Source organism: Setaria italica, chromosome VI (genome assembly GCF_000263155.2).
Source record: "Setaria italica strain Yugu1 chromosome VI, Setaria_italica_v2.0, whole genome shotgun sequence".
Taxonomy (NCBI): domain Eukaryota; kingdom Viridiplantae; phylum Streptophyta; class Magnoliopsida; order Poales; family Poaceae; genus Setaria; species Setaria italica.
In genome coordinates, this window is record NC_028455.1 from 22,627,694 (window position 1) to 22,649,989 (window position 22,296).

The 22,296-nt window shown below is 48.1% G+C and overlaps 2 protein-coding genes across 2 annotated transcripts; both read right to left on the reverse strand.

Annotated features, from left to right (window-relative positions):
* Positions 1–740: 740 nt before the first annotated feature.
* On the reverse strand, positions 741–7,247 carry LOC101757481 (nudix hydrolase 15, mitochondrial). Its single transcript, XM_004973268.3, has 4 exons — positions 6,928–7,247; positions 6,024–6,166; positions 1,538–1,657; positions 741–1,268 (listed from the first exon to the last, which is right to left on the reverse strand). Exons 1-4 carry the CDS (start codon positions 7,166–7,168, stop codon positions 1,026–1,028), a joined length of 747 nt encoding a protein of 248 aa, XP_004973325.1. The 5' UTR covers positions 7,169–7,247; the 3' UTR covers positions 741–1,025.
* Positions 7,248–8,739: 1,492 nt separating this feature from the next.
* LOC101757876 (putative pentatricopeptide repeat-containing protein At3g25970) lies at positions 8,740–12,500 on the reverse strand. The gene has a single exon (XM_004973269.4). The coding sequence runs from the start codon at positions 12,433–12,435 to the stop codon at positions 10,342–10,344; it is 2,094 nt and encodes a 697-aa protein (XP_004973326.1). The 5' UTR covers positions 12,436–12,500; the 3' UTR covers positions 8,740–10,341.
* Between the last annotated feature and the right edge of the window lie 9,796 nt (positions 12,501–22,296).

A 22,296-nucleotide genomic window follows, 5' to 3' on the forward strand; every position in this document is an offset into this window, starting at 1 on the left:
CTCGTTGGCCTCCACCGGCGTGCTTGCCAGCGCTGCTCACAATGGTGCCGGCCATCAAAGTGGCGGCGAGGCATGCACTTGGACGGATGGTTCATAATTGTAGAAAATGGATGGTGGAAGCCTGGCAGAGATAAGACTTAGCACATTTACATGAAAGCTCCTGTAGTTGTTCTAAAATGTGTTGCTGACTAATCCTAAAATGCAATTTTGAAGAAACATCTTCAAAAAGATCCTAGGTTTCTTAATATTTGAGCAGAGGAATTCGTATTTCATAGCCACAACAAACATATATTATATGTCATTTTTTTTGATCATATCACTTAAAATCTAACGGTAAATGAATGCTCCATCGTTTTTTCTGAGTATATTAATCATGGGATAATATTATTTGCACAAATATATAATTATTTAAGTAGTTATTTTAAATTTAATATTTTTCTTCCGTTGCAACGCACGGGTTTGCTAGTAAAAAAAAACTACCCTGCGGTCTATCCACATGCAGATTCGGAGAGGCACTACCAAATCTAGTTATTTGTCAACTTCCTTATTCCTTTGCACTTCTGTCTCCAATTAAATTGGCCATTCCGAAACAGCCACCTTTCGTGCTAGATTTTGGTCATTAGATATTTGAATTCAACATCATTAAGAACCAGTGTGATAGATACTTCAAACACACCATGTCCAAAAAGGCAGAGTTCAAGATGCCCATTTGCAGAACCAACATAATCAGGAACATAAAGTTGTTCAGAACCTTCTCATCCTTATAGAACAAATGAACAATGCATTAAGCAGAACAATATGATTTATACATACAATTCAATTGCATCAGAGCTGAGTATTGGACCTCGTTAACAACATCAAATGGACCATTTGGCGTGCATCAACTATTGTGTTAAGTGAAGATTGTGCAAAGAATCTAAATTATGACCCCATATGATTTGGACTCCCCTTGGATTCTGTAACTATTCCTTGTAGTTGAAACCTCCTACGCCCCCAGTAGTCTAGTTCAGGCAGTGTCATAGACACTAGTGTTTGGCAAGCCCTGCTAGCATTGAAGAGCAATCCTTTGTGTACTTTGGCAAGTTGAAATGTGCATTTCCCTCAGGAAAGTCTGGTGGTCGCTCGTATACAACTGAAGCAGCATGGATAAGGATTCGGGCAGTCAGACCCCAGATTAAGTACTTCTGGTTCCCTTTTGTGTAAGTGAAGTAATGAACTGTGAATGCCTGCCCCATCTTTTCCCGCTCCTCGGATGTCCTGTTCTCATCCTGTGCCATTCAACCCAAATGGTTCAGGGGATAAATGTGTCCATGGTACCAATGCAAAGGAAGTGGATTTCTGGGTATTTGCAATTATTGATTCCATAAGTCCTATCACAACTTTGCCATTCTAGAAAGTAATTTGATATACATACAACAAAATCCAGCAGGTAGCACATGCTGTTACCATGGGTAATTTTTCTGGTAAATTGCAGAAGGCGGTTCAGGTTCAGCCACCATCGTAAATCTTAGCATTGTTAGAAGATAAGGTTACAAACCTTGAGGAACATCTCCAGGGGTACATCAAATATTTCGTCCACCTCAGCTACATTAAGAACAGGTATAAACGCTTGTATATCTGACAGTATGCCAATAACAGGAACAACCACCAAAAGATGCTGCCAGGGACATGGAGAATACTTTAGTGATGAAGCCTATGATTAAATAGTAATGCTAAATACAATCTTATCACTCTAATGAAGGAAAAATGTACATAAACAAAGGGAACTCTTGAGTATTGACCTACTGATAGGGCCATAGGGCATTTTAAAATGCAGGAAATAATTATTCCCTCCCTTTCTACCGGCCTCTTAAGACCACAGTAATGTTAAGGCTATTTCGTACCAAGAGTAAGAAAATGATCATGGCACCACTACTTGAAAGGTAATGACATCGTGCACCATTTGAATAGTTCCCACGCCAAATAGCAGCACAAATTTGGTCTAAATCATATTATACAGTTAATTTTCCACATCTCAGATTAGCAAAGCACTTGATATGCATGCCATTCAATAAAATTTAGATCCAAGAGACCAAGACTGTTGGCCCAAATGGATCTCTTTCTCATTCCTCTAAGGGCAATAGCCCAGTTTTGGTACATATATAGGCTGCCAACCAAGAGGTAGCTTGGTGGCTAAGCAAAGGGGTAAAATAGGAATAAAAACTAATAGAGCTACTAGACTTAACTAACAATCTCCCTCTAAATCTAGCAGCTTTTACATAGAAAGGAAAGCATAATTGGTGATAAGGTGCACGTAGGCACGAATCACCCACGGATACTAGTGCTCACAGGCACTAAGAGCACATAGGCACTAACTCTTGGAACTTAACTCTTCCTGAGTGTTGATGTGGTTGCCTTGACGTTCCCTTCCTCAGCGAACTTGAGCGGACTTGCTATCCAGCGTCCATCTGCATACGCCAGGCCGCGTGTCCCTCAGCCTCAGCGAAGGAGCAAGACTCACCGTTGTCGCGTGTCAGGTGAAGCACGGCACCGGTCCCGTCCCGTCCCGGCACCCGTCCCAGCACCGGCTGGTTGGCAGTGGCTCGCCATCGTGGTGCGCGTTGACGTGGTCCTCGTCGTGAGAGAGCGGAGCGGCAAAACTCATAGAGCGGTCCAGTGAAGAGCTCGCCGTAGTCGGTGGAAACCCGGGGACTGGGGTAGGCACGCTCGGCGAAGAAGAGTTGCCCACTCCCCCAGCTCCCTCGAAGTGAGTGTAGTAGCTGTACGTCGATGTCGAGCCACTATCCACCATCTTGCCCTGCACCATCTCCTTGGTGCCGAGCTGTGCCACCTCCGCGTAGAGGATGTAGATGTTGTTCTTCCCCCTATCCACCTTGTCAAGGAGGTGGCGGCGTCGATCCCAGATGCAGAGCACTCCGCTGTCGATCTCCACGCGCGACTCGTTCTCATCCAGCTGCCCGAGGCTAATGATTGAGTTCCTCAATGCGGGAATGTAGTAGACACCGGTGAGGAGCCGGTGCTCGCCAGTCTTGGCGACGAGGATGACGGAGCCGACGCCCTTGATCTCCACGGCCGAAGAGTCGCCGAACTTGACGGAGCCGCGCACGTCAACATTCAAGTTGGAGAAGTACTCCCGGCGCCCGGTCATGTGGTGTGAGGCACCACTATCCAGGAACCAGCCATCAATCTTGTCGTCGCTGGTACCATCGCCGAGGGAGATGTGCGGGTGCAACTCGTTGAGGTGGAGGATAGCCGTCACGGCCAGTGCCGCGGGAAGAAGCTCGATGGTCCTGTGAGCCAGGAACAGAGCCGGCTCCTCCTCCTCCACAACCTGCGCAACGTGGGCCTGGCTGCGCCTCGGCTGGCGGCAGTTCCTGGCCTAGTGGCCAGTCCTACCACAGTTGTAGCAGGTGTCGTCTTGAGCGGCCTCACGCTCGTCAGCGGCACCGCCCTGGGCGCCTCCTCATGCGCCGCCCTCGGCGCCTCCTCACGCCTTGGGCACCTTGTGCTGCTTGCTGCGCTTGCGGTCACCTGTCGAGGAAGAAGACTCCCCCTCCTTCCGCTCCTTTTGGCGGGCAAGCCACCTCTCCTCAGTGAGGTGGAGCTGACCACCGAAGAAGGCTCGTCGCGGTCGTCGAACGCCTTGAGTCGCCCCGTCAGCTCCTCAATCGACAACGTCGAGAGGTCGAGCAGCGTCTCGATGGAGATAGCGAGCTGCGAGTACTTCCTCGTTGATCTCGTCGTCGTCGTACCGCTCCAGCCGCTGCATCAGGATGGAGAGGCGAAGGGCGAAGTCGTTGACGTCCTCGCCCGGCTTGAAAGCCAGTCGATCCCACTCCTGCCGAAGCTTATGCAGAGTGGACTTGCGGGCACGGTCGCTGCCAACTCGGGCCGCAACGATAGTGTCCCAAGCGGCCTTGGCAGTCCTCTTCCCCGAGAGGTTCGCCGCCATCTCCATCGGGACCGCGGTGAGCAACGCCTCGAGTGCTCGCCGGTCCTCGTGGCTGTCGACATCGCCGTACCGGACTGCATCCCACATCTTCCGCACCTAGAGCTTCACCTTCATCACCGAGGACCACTCCATGTAGTTGGTCTTCGTCAACATCGGCCACTGCATGCTGCCGACGGACTCCCGGGTGATGGTCTTCACGACCCTCAGGGGTCGGTGCCCGAAGTCGAGGTTGAAGTCACAGTCGGAGTCAAGGCCGGACTCGTGGATGGAGCTCCACCTGCTCCGAGGACACCCGCCGTCCGCGCCTCGACTCAGTCCTGGACCCACCAGTCCAACCCCGCGTCCGCGCCTCGACGCAAGTCCTGGACCCACCGGTCCACCCCCACGTTCCACCGCCGGCCCGCCTCCTCCGACTCGGGACGGTCGCCGTGCGCCTCGGCACCGGCGCCCTACACCGCGCACCTCAGCTCCATCTCATCACGACCCGCCATCTCGCGCGTCGCCTCCGCCTCCTCGCGCGGCCGGTCGCCGCTGGGCAGCAGCCACCTGTGCCTTTCCATGGATAGGCGAGCTGCCTCGGCTGCACGCGCCACCGCGGCCTCCACAGCCGCTACGCGTGATGCTCGAGCTGCAGCCACCTCTCGCACCTCGGCGTCGCGCAACGCCGCCGCGCAGCGCCGGTCCTCTCGCCTCGCGACCTCTGCACGCCGCTCCTCCTTCTCCTCGCGCGCCGCAGCCGCATGTTGTGCCCGGCGCCGCTCCATTGCTGCCTTCTCCTCGGCCGCAATGTGCTGCTCCTGCTCCCGGCGCGCGGCGGCAGCGGCGTCGCCTCCTCACGCCGCTCCTCCTCCTCGGCCGCCACCCTGCGGCGCCGCGCACTGCTCGTGTCCGAGCGGTGGGAGGAGGCACGGGAGCAGCCCCTGGTGCTAGCCGAGAGTGCCTGCACCACGTCGCCCATCATAGCCGCGGCGTTCGCGGGGCCCGCACCGCCCGCGCCCTGCGCGCCGGCGCCACCCGCGCCACCTGCGGCCAGTGCTCTCCTGGAGAGCTGGTCGGTGAAGAGGTCGAGGGAGAAGTCGCCGCTGCTCCTGCTGCCGAGCCACCCGCGCGCACCGTTGCTCCTACTGCCGAGCTGCCCGCGTTGGAAGCCGTTGCTCCTGCTTACCGCGTTGTGCCTAGCCTGAGCCGAGCAGCGGCCATCGGACCTCCTCCGCACGCCGCCGCCTGCGCCCGTGCGCGCCGCCCGTTGCTGCCTGTGGCCACCGGGCGCCGCCTGCTGCCGCTGGTTGCCCTCCACCCGTGCCACGCTACGCCCGCACGCGCCTGGAGACCGCCGCTGCCCGAGCCGCTCGACACCCGCATGCACCTGAAGGCCGCCCGCCTCCTGAGCCGCTCGATCCGCCACGGGAACGCCCGCCGCCGCTGGATCCGTGCGCGGGACAGGTGGGGAAAAGTCCCCGCCAGTTGGATCTGGCCGGAGAAGCTCGCCGCCGCCGCCGCATGGTGGGCCCACCGCGGGTGCTAGGGTTTCGGGTGAGAGGTGGGTGGAGCACAGGAGAGGAGGGAGGTGGTGGGAAAGATGGGCTTTAGATACCAATTGTTGGCCCAAATGGATCTCTTTCTCATTCCTCTAAGGGCAATACCCCAGTTTTGGTGCATATATAGGCTGCCAACCAAGAGGTACTTGGTGGCTGAGTAAAGGGGTAAAATAGGAATAATAACTAATAGAGCTACTAGACTTAACTAACAAAGACACTTGAAGGCTAATAATACGAATTTCTGTGGGATGCAGAATGATTGCTACCTGAAGGTAAAAAATGGTTATTTATTGTGATCTGGCAGTAAAGAACTCTTGAAAAAATAGTCTATGACTCTGTACTATCCATTTATCCATGAGACATCAATTAACAATCCTGAGTGAAATTGATTTAGCTGCACATGTATGTTTGGTTACAGAGTCAAAACAAAAAAAAGAAAAAATTTCATACTCTTCCACTGATGAAATAAGACAGTGTACCCATTGTGGTATAATTATCCTTAGGGATTCAAGTGAGAACAAAAGGCACTGCACCTTGGACAAGAAGTGTTCAAGAGATGCAACAACAGTGACCAGAGCTGGATCAAGCCCAATCTCCTCTTTTGACTCCCTTAATGCTGTTGCTACGTCATCTGCATCACCCTCCTCTGCCTTCCCTCCTGGCAGTGAAACTTCACCTGGAATCCCATATGGAGGAAACAAAATCATAATCAAATGCATAGAAGTGGTCAACACAAACTTAACCAAGAATTCAAATACTACATTCTTCACGTTTCTGTAGCAAGTTAATCCCAAATGTAGGAGCTGATTTGAGGTCAGCAAGCTTTCTAGAGCAAACAGGAAGATAGGACAAATTCACTCATGTCTTGAGATGAAGCTGTGCACCATTTGTAAACTTGATTGTCCAATTATAGAAGCTATTATATTGTTTTTTAGAAGAAGTATCTGAATACGGTAGGAAGCTTTGTTGCCTGAATTTAGGTGGCAGCTAAGCTTAATTTACATCAAGGGACAAATCCAAGTAATTAGTTCCTGAGATGAAAGGCTTGTTCTGACTCATCACTAGAGTTAAGGCAGGAGGACAATGGTAATGCAATGCAGTCTTTTAAACGGTCAGCTAGATTTTCTATTTGAAACACCACTAAAAGAACTCGAAATTCTCACTTGCTTAATATATGCTATATTCTCCTAATTCTTTGGCTCATTTTCAGTCGGGAAATTCACAAAGCTGCATGACTGAAACGGCGACTTACCAGAGTACGAAAAAGAAGAGACAAAAGATTGTAGCATCGCGTGGACCATCGAAACGTTTCCACCGTACAAAAAGATTCTAACATCGTGCCAAGATTCGGATCAACCGTACCCAATCCGCCAGTCGAGTCCACACGAAGGCAAAGGACGGAAGAAGGGCAAGCGAGGAAGCGAGCGAGACGCTCACCGGAATGGGTGGAGAGTGACGACGAGCGCTTGGTGAGTATGACGCGGAGCTCGCCGGCGGCAGCCCGGAAGAGGCAGACGAGCACGGCGGCCCTCCGCGGCCGGAACAGCTGCTCGCCGCCGTCGATCGCGGGGGTCCCCGCCGGTGCGGGGTCGTAAGGGGATGGCCCCGCCTGGTGGAGCCTCAGCCGCCGGATGAGCGCGCCCATTTCCACGCCGGCGCCGGAGCCCTCCCCCGCCATGGCCGAGATCGGGGGGAGTTGGTGGGAGTGGCGAAGGGGGTTTGGTTTGGGCGGTGACCTTTCCGTGTCCGTTTCGTGGCTGATTGGTTGATGCCGACATTTTGCCACGTTTTCCTAATGAAAAGAGGCTCCTCCGCCGAAATCCCTATTGGGCGCGCGCGCCGCAACCCAACTACAGCGAACGGACACGCGTCGCGCAAAGACTCGACGCACGTGCGACCCTATCCGTTCAAGGCTTCCGCCCCTCCGTCCCCTTCCTTCAGACGCCGACCGCTCAAGGACCAGGATGCCCGGGTGAAGGCGGCTGAGGCGGGAGGTGGATGGAGCGGCCGCGGGCGGGTGGCTGCCGGCCACTGCCGACGAATGTGGAGGGATCAGGGTTAGAAGTTTGGGGTTGTTGGGTTGGGGGATTCCAATCGCCGGCGGCCTTAGAGGATGGTCGGGGGCGGTGGCGGCCCGGTGGTGGTTGCAGGTTGCGCGGCGATGGCACCGCCGGCCGGGTGGTGGAGGATCCTCGATGGGCGATGCTGGCGGTGGGGCGAGTCACGGCAGCGGTTAGGAAGGGCGGGGGTGGGAGGCGGGCGGAGCGGCACGGCACGGCACGGCGGTGTGGCGCCATCGGCCGCGGGCGGTGTGTTCTTGGAAGGAAGAAAGAAGAAGAAAGAACAGAAACTACGGCGCGCACGCTACACTTTGCCCAAGTTTCTTGGGGCCTGTTCGCTTCAGCTTATTCAGCTGACTTATCAGCCACCAAATAGTGTTTTCCTCTCACAACAAATCAGCCGTTTCAGCTTTTCAACCGGTTTATAAGCTGAAGCGAATAGGCCCATGAATGATGAAAACATGTCTTCAACCTAGGCAGAGACCTTATGCTCACTCAAGTCGGAATTGAATTAACAAAGAACAATGGATATCCTCCAAGTACTTCTCTTTGATTCACAGAAACAAGCTTACAAGCACAGTGCGTCAATTTTTTCCTACCTGAAAAATGCCAATCTAGGTTGCGATTCTTTTTCATGCAATAGATTTCCATCAACTTTAGGTGCCGCAGCTAAGTTGTTGGCCACCAAGATTGAGATACAATCAACAAAAATCGCATGAACTACGTAACACTAAAACTGCTTGTAACTTGTAAGCCATAAAACTAGTATGCCCGATATCACAGTCTCTAGCAGTATTCTTTTTTTTTTCTTTTGAAAAAAGTAAAGGTGGCTCACAGGTACACTGAACTAGCTAATGATGGCCAAAGACAAAGCTTAACTGCAACTACAAGACCAAGCGGCTTTAGAATAGCCAACGTCTTCCGACGAACAGCATGATTTGCATCTGGCTCGATCATCTGTCCTACATCTTCCTAAATTGGTCAGTCCCTGCCACCGAAGATGCATCTGGTTGATATGCCCTGAACAGAACATAAGAAGGCACACACAATTTGTTCATGAAACGACACAGAGGGAAGATCTTTGCATTTGTCGAAACAAACTCTCCTATAGTCCAGGCATATAGGAGAGGTCAACACAGTTTAAGACATGGCTGGGAGCATTATATTCTGAAGTGTGAGTACCAAGTCGTTGCCTATGTGCAATTCTGTATTCACTATTTCCCTTAGCTTAAGGTCATCACATTTCCTACATGTCAATGGTGTGCTTAAAGTTTGCCAAATGGATGTCTGTAACTAGGTAGCTACTACAGCACATACTTTGTCACAACTAAGTCAAACACAAAGCAGAGGTTGTTTTAGAGAACACTGATCTAGGCACTTCCAATCATAAGTCAAACAGAAATCAGACTTCTTATAGAGAATCCACGCACTTCTGATCTTGTCCAAAGTTTCACCCACCATCAGATTCATGTATTGGCCTGTGACCATTTTGGTGTTGGCCTCACAATGGAAATGAGTACATAGATTTTCCTGCCCTCACTGTGCCATATACGTACATGGCCATATCATTATCAGACATGCTTTCAGAATCCCCATGTTTGCACCAGAGTTACAGTTTCAATGCAGAGGCACACACAGCAAGGCAGACCATCTCCCATTTGTAACTAACACTGATTGAATAACAGAACTGGACAGTAACACTTGTGAACGCACTCCTTTCACCAAGTGCATATGTGTATCACTCGGTACTGAGATCAACCTTCAACTAAATTAGTCTCCATCATTGCGCCAGAAAGTGCAATGATGCACGTCAATGACAGGTGACCATGTATGAAGATCATTCCTGTTGCCAAGGGATTTCAGTGCTCAATTGCCATATACGCAGCCATGGGGTGGCCAGAATGCTGCTCCAAGGTGGACAGTGGCACCACAAAAACTGTGGCTCCCTTTTTGCCATGTTGTGTTTCATAATCCTACAAACCTGACTTAAGCGAGAATGTTGGGTGCAAACAGCTTAGGGCATCACAAGCTACCTACCATGAGTATGGTTGCTTAGCGCTTGTGTTTCTCTATAACAACTCTTTTCTTTTCTCCATGCTTCCAGCGTCCATTGTACTCAGGCTGGAGTTACGCAAATGTCAGACTTTCACAAACTTCCTCAGTAAAAGAATCTAAGCTTCATGACATTCCAGACGTGGTTGTACACAAGAAAATAATTGGAACTATTGGCCTTTCATAGACCAACTGCATGATCTCTGGAGTCCAGAAAAGCTTCTGTCGTGGCAAACCAATTGAGACATCTGACAAACATATTAAAGAAGCCCATGCCAATCTCTATGTGTACCCTTTGCACGGGACAAGAAGGAAGCAGTATGTGAAAAAGTTTAATTACGAATAAGAGCTCAGAATAAGAAATGAAAATTATTACTATCTGCATCATAAATGTATATAGGCAGCAAATTGCATAGGGCTTCACCATGCATGATAGCAGATAGCCAAGCCACATCACTAGAAGATGTACAACTTGAAAGTTGCCCTGTTAATTAAAGCTCTTACTACTATTTGGATTTTGGATCTCCTAGGTGCAAATTACAAGCACAAAAGTTGAATCAAATAAATATTAACATAAAAAGTATCTATTTTGTGATCCACATTAACTTTAAGAGATTCTATAACTTCCATTAACTTTAAGGCATTCTATAACTTCCAAAGATTTCTACCCAATGCCAATAGAAACAATGTATAACACTAGCTGGATAAGAATGAAACGTACACAACAAAAAGTTGCAGGTCATGTATCACTGGATTTTGTCACAAGAATCTCTGCGTCTTCCAAAGAACAAAGCCTCCGTGCCACCTGAAGCAGCGTTCTTAGCATCTCATAGATTTCATCCATCCTTGGATGTGATCTGTCCTCTGCATTGAATGAATGCAGCTCATTTTTCACCTCAATCCAGCTCCATCCAGGAACTTTGCTTAATCCCCTATTCTTCATTACCTTCTGCAATGTTGCTCTGTCACTCCACATACCAAGACCAGAATACATGCTGGAGAGAAGAACATAGGTGGAGTGCTGTCGAGGTTCTGCTACAAGTAAATGGCTTGCCACGTCGCTTGCTAGTTCCATATTCCCATGGATTTTGCAAGCACCTAAAAGGGTCATCCAAACCATGGCATCTGGTTGGAATGGCATTGACTCAATAAGCTCTTTTGCCTTGTCAAGCTGCCCAGCCCTCCCATAGAGGTCAACACCACATGCATAGTGCTCCATTCGCAGAGGAATTCCATACCTAGTTTCCATAGTATTGAGAATTTCTGACCCTTCATCTACAAGACCGGCATGACTGTAGGTGGTAATTAGGCCAACAAAGGTAACATGATCCAGAGGAACCTTCAGTCCCAGCATTTCATTGAACAGGTTGGTCACTGCCTGTGCCTGGCCATGTTGTGCATAACCAAACATCATAGAGTTCCAGGGCACCGAGCTACTCTTATCTGCCTCTTCAAAGGACTTTCTTGCATCACCAAGCATTCCACTCTTAGAATACATGAAGATCAGTGAGCTTGAAACAAAATCATTGGAAGCAAAACCAGATTGGATGACTAAACAGTGTATTTGTCTACCTAGCTGAAGCACAGCAAGGTCTGAGCAGGACCGCAGAGCAGCAGAGAATGCAAACTCATCTGTCTTAATATTTTCTGACTGCATGCATCTGAAGAATCTCAAAGCGTCAGCATTCAAACCATGCTGTGAATATCCAGTTAACATAGAGTTCCAGGAGACTGTGTCCTTCAGCACCAAAGAATTAAAGCACTTGTATGCATCTTCCATCATACAGTTCTCAGTGAACCTAGTGTACATGGCAATCAGAGCATTGCAAACATGTGTGACTCCTTCCAACCCAATCTTGATCACCAAACTATGAATTCCCCTCCCTCGGTGATCGTCACGCCCGTGCTCTGAACACACACTTATGATACTTGTGAAGCTATACATGTCAGGATGGACTCCACTCTCTTGCATCATCCTGACAAAGAATTCCATTGCCTCATCATCCATCCCATGGTAAGCATAGGCTCTAAGCATAGAATTCCATGATATCAAATCCCTACTCTCAATTCCATCAAAGATCCTTCTAGAGTCTGCAAGGGCCCCACACTGCGAGTACGCAGTGATTGCTGCATTCAACACAACCAAACCCAAGGTTTCTCCATACTTTACAATCTTCCCGTGCAGTTCTTGCATCAAGAAACAGCAGTTTGGACCCTCAACTGCAGCGAGCAACGCGGCAAATGTCGCTTCATCTGGGGCCAACCCCTCCCTTTCCATCTCAAGAAACAGCGCCATCGCCTGTGCCAGATTCCCAGACTCCGAGTACCCAGCAATGAGCGCGTTCCAAGAGATGGTATTCCGCTCGGGCATTCCACCGAACACGCGGCGAGCATCGCTCAACCGGCCGCATTTCGCGTAGACATCGAGCAACGCGCTAGCGGGGATGACGTCGTCGGCAAGGCCGGACTTGACGGCGAATGACTGCAGCTGGGCGCCGAGCGCGGGGCGGCGCGCCGCGGCGGCGGAGCGGAGCGCGGAGCCGAGGGCGAAGGTGCTGGCGGCGAGGCCCCGCGCGTGCATGTCCCGGAGGAGGCGCCATGCTTCCGGGTGCGCGCCGGCGGCGACGTGCGCAGCGAGGAGGGAGTTCCAGGAGACCGCGTCGGGGAGGGGAATCTCGTCGAAAACCCGGCGCGCGGAGGCGAGGCCGGAGCCGGAGGCGGAGTACGCCGTGAGGAGCTGGTTCCAGGGCGTGGGGGAGGAGATGCCGGACTTGAGGAGGGCGGCGTGGGACTTTGCCGCGGCAAGGGTGAGGTGGTGACGGTGGCGGCGCATGCGCAGCGTTAGCGGAGGTGACGGCGCGGCGACTGCGCGGGCATTTGCGAAGGCGGAGGCGCGGAGCCATGGGGTTGGCCACAACTGGTGGTCTCGGTCCCACCTGTCATTGAGGCAAAAATAGCGAACCGGTTTGATCCCCAAATTGAACCCATGACTTTGCCAAAGCTATCAAAAATGTACAGTTATTTTCATAGGTGCGAGAGCTTAAATTAGTACAAATTTGTTTTGGATTGTGTTTATTTTGTGTTACAGTGCTGTAAAAGTGTCCTTTTAAAAAAATTTAGACACATCGATACTTTTGAGAAATGACCATGTTAGACACTCATACTAGTTGTGATTCAAAGCCGTCTTATCTATTTGATTTTCTGGATCCTGCACGTACATTAAAATTGGAGAAATAAAATCAATTGATCATTAGATTATATTAGCTTCACACACTTCTCCACACGTTTTTTATTAGTGTGAGCGTTGCTTTAATTAGATGAGACTTACTAGGAGCTAAAAGAACAACAAAATTTAAAAGCTAAAAGAACACTTATTTTAGGACGAAGGAAATACGTGGTTTCGCGATTCGGCCGGTAACAATCCAGAAATTCTAAGCATGTCATGGCATATATTAGTGTGAGTCTTTGCATTATTTGTAGCATCTTTGCATTAGTTGAGCCTAATTGAAATATATTGAATTTGAATTTAAATTAAAACTTGATTTGCTAACAAATGCTTAGAACTTAGATTTTCACCATAGCACCTATGCTCGGAGATAGCTAGATAAAATAGCACTCTTCGTAACATGAATTTAGATGATGTTTTTTGGATTTTAGAAACCATTTTGAGGGGACAGCTTACCCGAAAACTAAAGTATGGTATTTCGGAAAGTTTTATTTCAAATATTCAAAGCAAAATAGGCCGCACATGGTTTATTATAGTTATATGTAATGTTACAGAATTTTTAGAGCTCCCTGATACGATAGATGGATAGAGTAGTTCATATTTTTTGTTTGACCAACTTGTGTCAGTTCTTTTGTAATTCTTAGGGATGGCAATCACACCTATAGGTCCACGTGCTAATGGGTTTGGCACCCAGTGGATTGAGTGTGGGTGTAAAATTTCACCCATGGGTCTAGATCCGACCTCCTGCCCATAGGTTGGGGTGGGTGTAGAATTTCACCCATAGGCCTGAAATCCATTAAAGCCTTAGACCTAACTTCTATTAAAGTATTAAAATATACTAATCTACTGAACTTTTGATGTTGTATTTGTTGATGTATCATGTATTATAACGTGAAAGTTTAGCTTGATACTCTATTAGACTATATTGAAGTGGAATTGTGTATGTACTATTATAGTAGAGACAACATTAAAGTGATCAAAAGAAAGGGAATGGTAAAGGCTTGCTTTTGTGGCAAACTTCTCATCTAGCTTGATGGGAGTATTTGTGGCGAGTCCAAGATTTTAACCAAGAGAGACTTGGTGATCGGGAATATATTCGTGGTGGAGCTCAAATATTGATTAGGGGTGACATTTACCTACCAACTCTACGAGATAAATCGTCATGCCGAGTTTGCATCCTCTCTTACCCACTTCTTTACATTTTCCCACATTTCATACTTGCAACTTGAGTTCTTATTTAGAGTAATTTTTGTTAGGATTGGCTCTTCGTTGCAAAATATTATTATGGGTGGGTTCTTTCACAATAGATCAACCATAGATATACTCCTCAATAGCATGTTCTAATGAACTTCGATGCAAAGTAGTATAAGCTATAAATTAAAGTTTTAAATTTATCTAATTCACTCATTCTCCATCTAAGGTTATACATACGAGTGCCGATTCCTTTTAATAAGCTAAGGAGAAGCGCAAACTCATGTGCTCTCAAGGGAACAAAAGAAGATCAAGAACTGCCTATGATTTTATAATGATGTTTAGATTAACCTTTTCCTACCTTAACTACTGCTGGAGGGTTCTCTTGAGCTCATACTTTGAGCGTGAATTTCCTCCTCACACATAGTTACAGGCCTCTGATGTTTTAAATGTACCATTTGGTTACACGGTCTAAAAAGTATCTTAAAAAGATATTACATATAAGATAGATTTTATATATATGAGTATAGATATAAGCCTCTGAGTATTAGATGATAATATAAAGAGTAGAGTTCACATATATTTGAAAATGAAGATAGATTCTATGTATATGAAGTGATCAAATATTGATACGTATCCAAAAAAATGATTTAAAAATGATTTATTGATATATACATCAACGCAAGAAGTGATATAGGATTGTACGTAACATATATATTGAATTTGGGGGAAAAGAGAACAACCCGTATAACATGAAATTTGGAAAACATCGAATCTATTGACGCGTGTATCAATAACACCTGTATAAATTCATATATTCATGGATCAGCCATGTCGACAGGGCGGCCGATGGCAGTTTATTACTGGAGGGTCTCCTGGGCATGGAGTTAAAGAGGGGCCCCAACCGCCTGCACCAAGATCCAAAAGGAAAATATGTCATCTATATATACACTCTTTACAATACTTCAGACTTCGTCTCAATTTATTTACATGATACAAAAATAAAACATAAATTTGTTCTATAAACAAATGGTTTTTTTTTTCATTTTTGCAACTTGCATATTAGTTCAAGAAAGGAAAGAAAGACCTAGCTTTGACATGAGGTTTGGAACAATGGAGGAAAATTAACATTACTAATGTGAGGCGATAAGGCATGGCCACTATTACACCGAGAGATCATCGGTACTTATGTACCATTATTTGGGGTAAGTACCTGAGGGCCCTAAAACAGCCTCACTAGTTTTCTAGTTTCAAACCATGTTACTAAATGTTGATGGGCTAGGCCTACCTTTTAGTGGTCTAAATTGATTTGTGACACCTTAAAAACCTCACCCAAACATAGCATTGGTTGATATTATTCTATACAGAGAGCCGCGAGAGGATGGTCTTACGAATATACAAGCTCAACCACAACTAGAGACATGTCATCGACAGATTTCAAACCTAGGATGATTCAAACAAACCATCAATCTATTATCTCTGTCTCTGCTCTTGATCAAATGCATGTAAAAACTAGGGGATCAAAATCCATAACCTTGGATCAGCTTGTCGTCCAAGGTTACAATACATACTTCCGTAAAAATCATAGGGCCTGTTCGCTTCAGCTTATTCAACCGGCTTATCAGTCACCAAACAGTATTTTTCTCTCGCAACAAATCAATCGTTTCAGCTTTTCAGCTGGCTTATAAGCTGAAGCGAACATGCCCATAGTAAAAACAAATATTTAGTTTAGCACTTACATCCGTAAGTCGAATTCGAGGCTGCTAGGGGAACGAGGTTGCTCATGCTGATAAGAATTAACTGGATCACCAGAAAAAATGTAACACGGAAGGAAGGGCACCCCAACAACATCTTATGAGAACCGAGAAGCTTTAATTCCTTGTAGTTCCAGGAGCTCTCTCTATATAGGTATGACTAAACATCGGCCATTGCATAGGTATGACGTAGCAAGTTCAAATAGGAGCCTCGGACGCGTTTATGAATCCCAGTTCACTATCTTGGATTTGGTAAAATGCTTGACTCAAATAAAAAACTGGAAGGGAAGAAGCTTCCTGGGAAGGTGCCAAGTGCCATGAAGAACCAGTTTGCGACTTTTGAACCTGATTCCTTGAAACTGACATGGCAAAAATATGGCTTATTGGCAGCGCAGTTTGACCACTCCACTTAGAATCAAATTTTCCCCAGAGATGCCATTGTACTTACACAATATGCGTGTAATAAATTAAAATGTGACTAGTCAATGTGTTGACGTTTTTTAGGTCAACACACGAACGCACACGATCGTGCGGCGCACGGAGGGGCTCGCTGCAACACCTCGACGAAGGCCGGTCTGATCGGTTACAGGGACCGGTCTGACCGGTTGTTGGGCAGGCCGACGGTAGGCCAATGAACGCTCTTCCGGGAGGTGTCACGTCAGGGCAGGTGCACGTAGGGTTGCTCTAGGATCGGCAGGCCACCTAGAACGTCTTCAAATGTCGTCGAGACGAAAGAAGAATAGCAAGTAGTAGATTAGAAAAGCCAGGGGAAAAGAATAAAGGAAAAGAAACAAAATAATAGATTGGTTTTTGTTGATTGGGTTGGATCCCCTCAATCGGCCGAATCCCTTTATATTTATAGGGAGGGAAGGTCTTCCCCACGCAGGAGTCGAAACCCTAATACAAATCATGCTAAATTACAACTCCTACTCGGATTACACAGAGTCAGATTGGTCAGACCGGCCTGGGCAACCTGTCTAACCGGTCTGCCCGTGTGCAGATCTTGCGAAGGTCGTATCTCCCTCATCCGAACTCCAAATCGGACGTTCTATATATAAATCTTGATTTACTCGATGAGTTCTACACAATGGTAGAGTCCAATCTTCATTTGAAGAACTTTGATCTAACCAGTCTGACTGGTGGGGTCAGCCGGTTTAACCTATCTGCACGGGGTGCTGATCTTCCCGAGGGCATAACTTTTTCTCATCCGAAGTTCAAATCGGACGTTCCATATATACATACCAATTGTCTCAATGAGAGCTACGCCATGGTAAAATCCAATTTGTATTTTGGGAACTTTCCCAAACCAGTTTGACTAGTTGGGAGACCGGTCTAAATAGGTCTGACCAGATCTTCCCATACCTACTACTTTTGGGCTCCAACACATGCCCCCTGTTTTCTGGCAAAGCATGCGTGCCATAAAATACTCTCCTGGTCCAAAAGTGACTAAGGACGATGATGAACACAACATTGGCCATATTTTTTTTTCTAAGGGCGATAATTGTCTCATCGGCCATAAACTTGTTCTTGATTCAAGAAACAATTTGTTTTGGCCTCCATACCTGCTTGGTAGCTACTGACCTTGCCGGTATAGTCGTTACTTGCTGCTCCATTGATTCTTACTTCCACATCCGTTGTCACCTTCTTTTTTGAGTGTGAGATAAGCCTGAGGGACTGTAACAACCTGGGTGCTTAAACAGGTGTTTTGATCTTAAGAGCAAGATCCTTGTGCTTAAAGAAAAGCTTTGGCAACTTTTAGGTAAAGCCCAAGCTTGGGGGCTCTCTATTTAGAGGTTTCTAATGTCATCTTGAGCTAAGCCCTATACCAAAGTTTTAGAGCTTCGGGGCCCTAACAACTTTGCTTTAAGGAGCAAGTTCGAAATCTGCCCCGAAAGCCTTCAAAATCCAGGTCAAAGTTTCCTAGTTTGGTCAACTCAGTCTCTTTAGCCATTCAGGCTAAGTCTGGAATTTAGCCCGATCTGGCGCCTTAAGGCGGGTTTATCTTTAGAAAGTTAAACTGAACATCAAGAAGTCCCTTTGTAAAAGTTGGAGAGCTAAGTTTCTACAACAACTTTGCTAATTGGACCTTGGTCCAATTCTCCTCTGAAGCTTCCCAAATCTGCAACTCAAATCAGCCCCGAACCCTGAAAACTAGTCAAAACCGCCTCTTTTCTCTAAGTCCTGAAACCGGTGTTCCTCCAAACTTTGGAGCTTTGAATCTCCAAATCCACCGCGTTTTTGAACTCGGTCAAATTACAAGAGTTGGACCTTAGTCTGTGTACTGCAACTCTTGTAAAGGGAGGCAACGTGGCGTAGTTTGGAAATCGGGAGATCAAGAGGCTGGAAGATGGGCTCGGCAAAGGATCTCGCCGATCCTTCAGCCAGACATCGCCAGAGCACGCGTGCGCCGCGCCGCAGAGCACCACTGCCGCATGGCGTGATCTCGCTGGCGAGCGCCGCCTCGCCCAGTCGCCAATCGCAACAAGATAGATTAGCGCGCCTCTTTCCCAGTCGCGTGCAGAAGCGCCCTCCAGACCCCTCCGCCCCGTCTCGTCTTGCCCAAGGCCTCGCCAGCCGCACCAGGCGCACTGCCCGCAGCTCCGCCGTCGCCCCGGCCACTTTGCGACCGAAGACCGGCCGCTGCCGCACCGGTACCGCCTCACCTCACGAGCGCATCCGCCTCACCCGGATCCCCGGCCGCGCACCCCAACACCTTCTGGCCCTCCCGTCACACCTCAGTCGCGCTGTCCGCGCACGTACCCCACGACGCTACCGTCTCCGCCAACCACCGCGCAGGTCGTGACAGCTCCTTCCCCCGCCTCACCAGTAGCATGCCCCGATAGAGCCGCTAGTCCCGCGCATGCTCGCGTCACGCCGCTCGCCATGTCACCTCGCCTGCAACGCCCTTGCTTGCAGTGCCCTTCCCTCCCTCCTGTCCGCCAATGGCGCCGCCGCCATGGATGGTCGTAACCCCACACACGCGCAAACCTAGCAGATCCGCGTGCCCAGCAAACCCGCTTTGCCCCAGCTCAAAATCCTTGCTGCCCAACCAGGGCAAGATTGCGTCCGAGCTCGCCAATGGAGGCGCCGACCAATCACCACCACGGCAGAACACTCCTTTTCTCCCTCGATCTTATCCTCTCGCCGCTCGAGCTCATTTCCTTCCTTCGAGCGCTTCCGCGCAGCTATAAAAGGGGTACCGAATCCTCATACCTGAGTTCCCTTTGCTACGACCGCCTTTGCTACACTACTTGCTCTGTTCTTCTCCACCGCACTCGCCACCGCACACTCCTCTGCTTCGTGCTCAAGCGCTACTGCCTGAGCTCTCTGTGGAGCTCCCCCTTCTGCCCAACACCGCGCCTTGCCGACCCCATCAGCCGCTTCGCCATCCTTTCGCGCAGTTCTAGACCTTGCTCGTTGTCCACCAGAAGCACAACCACCGTCGAAACGCCATTGTCCCCCGTTCCGCCTCGGCCTGTTTCTTCCCGACCCTGAGACCTCGTTAGTAGGACCGGAGGTGAGCTGCCGACCCCTGTCCATCTCGCCCGACCCTTCCAGCTCGCCCGAGTGCTATCCGCCTCGCCCGACTCGCCCGAGTGTTGTCTGCCTCGTCCGAGGGCTCGGTTGTGTCTTTTCTTTTGATCGAGGGTATCTATGTAAAATTTCGAGGACTCCTCTGTATTAAATTTGAGGATCCCGGTGCAGTTATTCCTTAAGTCTAAGGGTCAGATCATAAGTTTTTCCCGATCCGACTCTTTTAACTCTTTTGGAATCAACAAAAGCTTGGAAATTACATCTTAAATCGAGGAAAAATCAGAAATATGTGAAATCACTTGGGTTGGAATCCTCGTTCTGAGTAGAATCCAATAAAGTGGTTTTCGCACCTTTTCCTGCAGTTTTTCTATAGTTTTGGGTTTAAATCCTTGCTTACTGTTGAAATCACCGTCTAAGTGTCTCACCCTTGCATTGCATTTCGTGTAGAGCTGAATCTCGCCGACGGCACATACGAGCTTCACCCGGCGCCGGAAGACAAAGTCGTAGCTGAGCCGCCGCTTGCAGGAGTCGAGCCCGTGCACGCCGAGGATCAGTTTGCTACCGCCCCGCTTGAAGGCAAGCCCCGCAGCATAACCCAGTTTTTTTTCCTAAACTTGTGCATGCCTTCCGTTGTTATGTGTGTGCATTTACGTTCCAGGAGTTGATTGAAACCGTAGATGCATGACTTAGTTTCCCTTTGATCTGAACACTAGTATGATAGGCCGAGTAGTTGCAATGCTTAAACAGGACTCTGTAAAAGTCGAGTGATTTCCTGTCACTCGCGAGTTATAGGAGTTGCTTGCTTCGTTTTGCTACAACCATAAGGACGATGGATGGGGCAGGGCTCTGTGAACTATTTTGGTGGTCGGTGGATTGCCCCGCCTGTCTAGATGAAATTGGATTAAGGTCGGAAAGTGATGGTGTTTGTGATCAAGTGTTTGAAAGTACTAATCTCATACCTAGTATGGGATGGGGAAGCCTAGTACCTAATTAAACCGGCAAGTGGCTTATACCCCTGTTGTCCTTGGAACGTAGTTCCCATGGTGCATCATATGGATGCAAGTGCGGTCACAGTACGGTAGAGACCGGGACTGTGGAGCATTGCATGACAAAGGAGGTTTGGACCTGACACGCGCATGGGAATTGACGGGGACGGCTGACACATGAAGTGATCCTTCGTGGTGCGCGGATGTCGTGAGATTAGGTTCACCATGCATGGTTAAGAAATTCGAATCGATTCGTCTGCCTCTCACAGTTTGGAACTGCTTGATTGCTATGCTACACTAAGAATGGAAGATGATGGTGATCTAAATATTGTTACTTGTTTAATTGCTTGGAAACCATTGCTTGTTTAGTATAGCTGCTAACTTAGATTGGTAAATGAACGTAGAACTTGTGGCGAAAATATTGAAAGTAAGGATCTACTGTAGTCGCTTTTGGCAAAACAAACCCCTCAGCCAAAAAGCCTTGCATGTCTAGAAGTTGGTGGATTAGAACCACCCGTGGTTAAGTCTTGTTGAGCATAGTTGCTCAGCCTTGCTTGTGGCACATCTTTTAGGTGATGTTGAAGCCCCTGAGTTTGCTGCTTGTGGCACTTGGCCTCCCCAGCTTCCTCCTGGGTGGACGGTCGAGTGGGATCCCTCCTCGGACGGCGAGGACAGGGATCATTGATGTCATGATCGGCCTCATCGTGACGTCCGACTCCGGCGCTAGCTTCCGTTTGTTTATTTTCGCTACTTAAGAACTCTGCAAACTTGTTTGAATTTCAAACCGAGTATTGTAATAAATTAATGTACTCTTTTATCTTTGATGATCTATTGTATTCTCTGGAACCACTCACCTTCGTGTGAGCTCTGCTTTCTCGATCCTATATAGTGGTTTATCGGATGAAACCCGATGGACTGCCGAGTTAACTTGATTAAAGCACATGATCGCATGTCAGGCGACTTAAGTGTGCTTTAGCTAAGTTAATTAGGGCAGTTCCGCCACAGGGACACCACCTCGGCTGCAGGTATTTTGAATCTTCCTTGCTATCTTTCTTACCACCTTTAGTAACAAAGGGTGCACCTTTAACAAGATTATTGCTAGCAACAATCGATCTTTGCAATGAACCATAGTTTGAATATGCAGGAGAATATGAAGCAATACATGGTTGCATATAAAAACCCTTATGATCAGGAGGTGAATAATAGCAGGGGTACGGGCAAGACCATGGCGTAGTCGGCCAAAAGGGTGTATGTGATGCAGCAGCATAGTTTGCATGACATTCACAAGAACAAGATGGTTTTTGATTTTTACTTTTATTATGCTAACCCCCTTGTTTCCGACCAGATGCTTCCTTCTCATATTTGGCCAACAGATCCTTGAAAGGCAGCTTTGCCTTGTTCTTCAGATTTCGCTTGGCTCCAGATTTTCTGGGATGACCGGTCAGATTGGTTCCCTGACCGGTCAGACTGGTCTGTGCAGAACCGGCAGCCTTGCTTTTGCCTTGCCCCTCGAGCATAGAAGTCTTTGCTGTGACTTGAGGGATCTTTTTCCAGTGGCACCTTTTTGTCAGGCTTTCCTTCACCAATAATCACATTCTTCCCTTTAACCTTTTCGGTTTGATCTGGCCAAATTAGCCCTTTGGGATTTGTCAATTCAAGAGTATTCACTGGAAAAGGATTTTGATCAACTTGCATTTCATGAAGAGTCAAACGACCTTCATTAATGGCCGATTGTATTTGCTGGCGAAACACATTGCAATCATTAGTGGCATGCGAAAAAAAGTATTATGGAACTTGCAATATGCCCTCCTCTTCAACTCTTCAAATGGAGGTATAGTATGAGATATTTTTAGATGCCTAATTTTAAGCAATTCATCAAAGATCCTATCGCACTTGGCTACATCAAAAGTACATTTCATATCTTCTTGCCGATTCTTTCGGACCAGCTTGAGAGAAGTACAAGTACTAGGTTTATCCTTGCGTGGCCATACAAATTCAGCAGT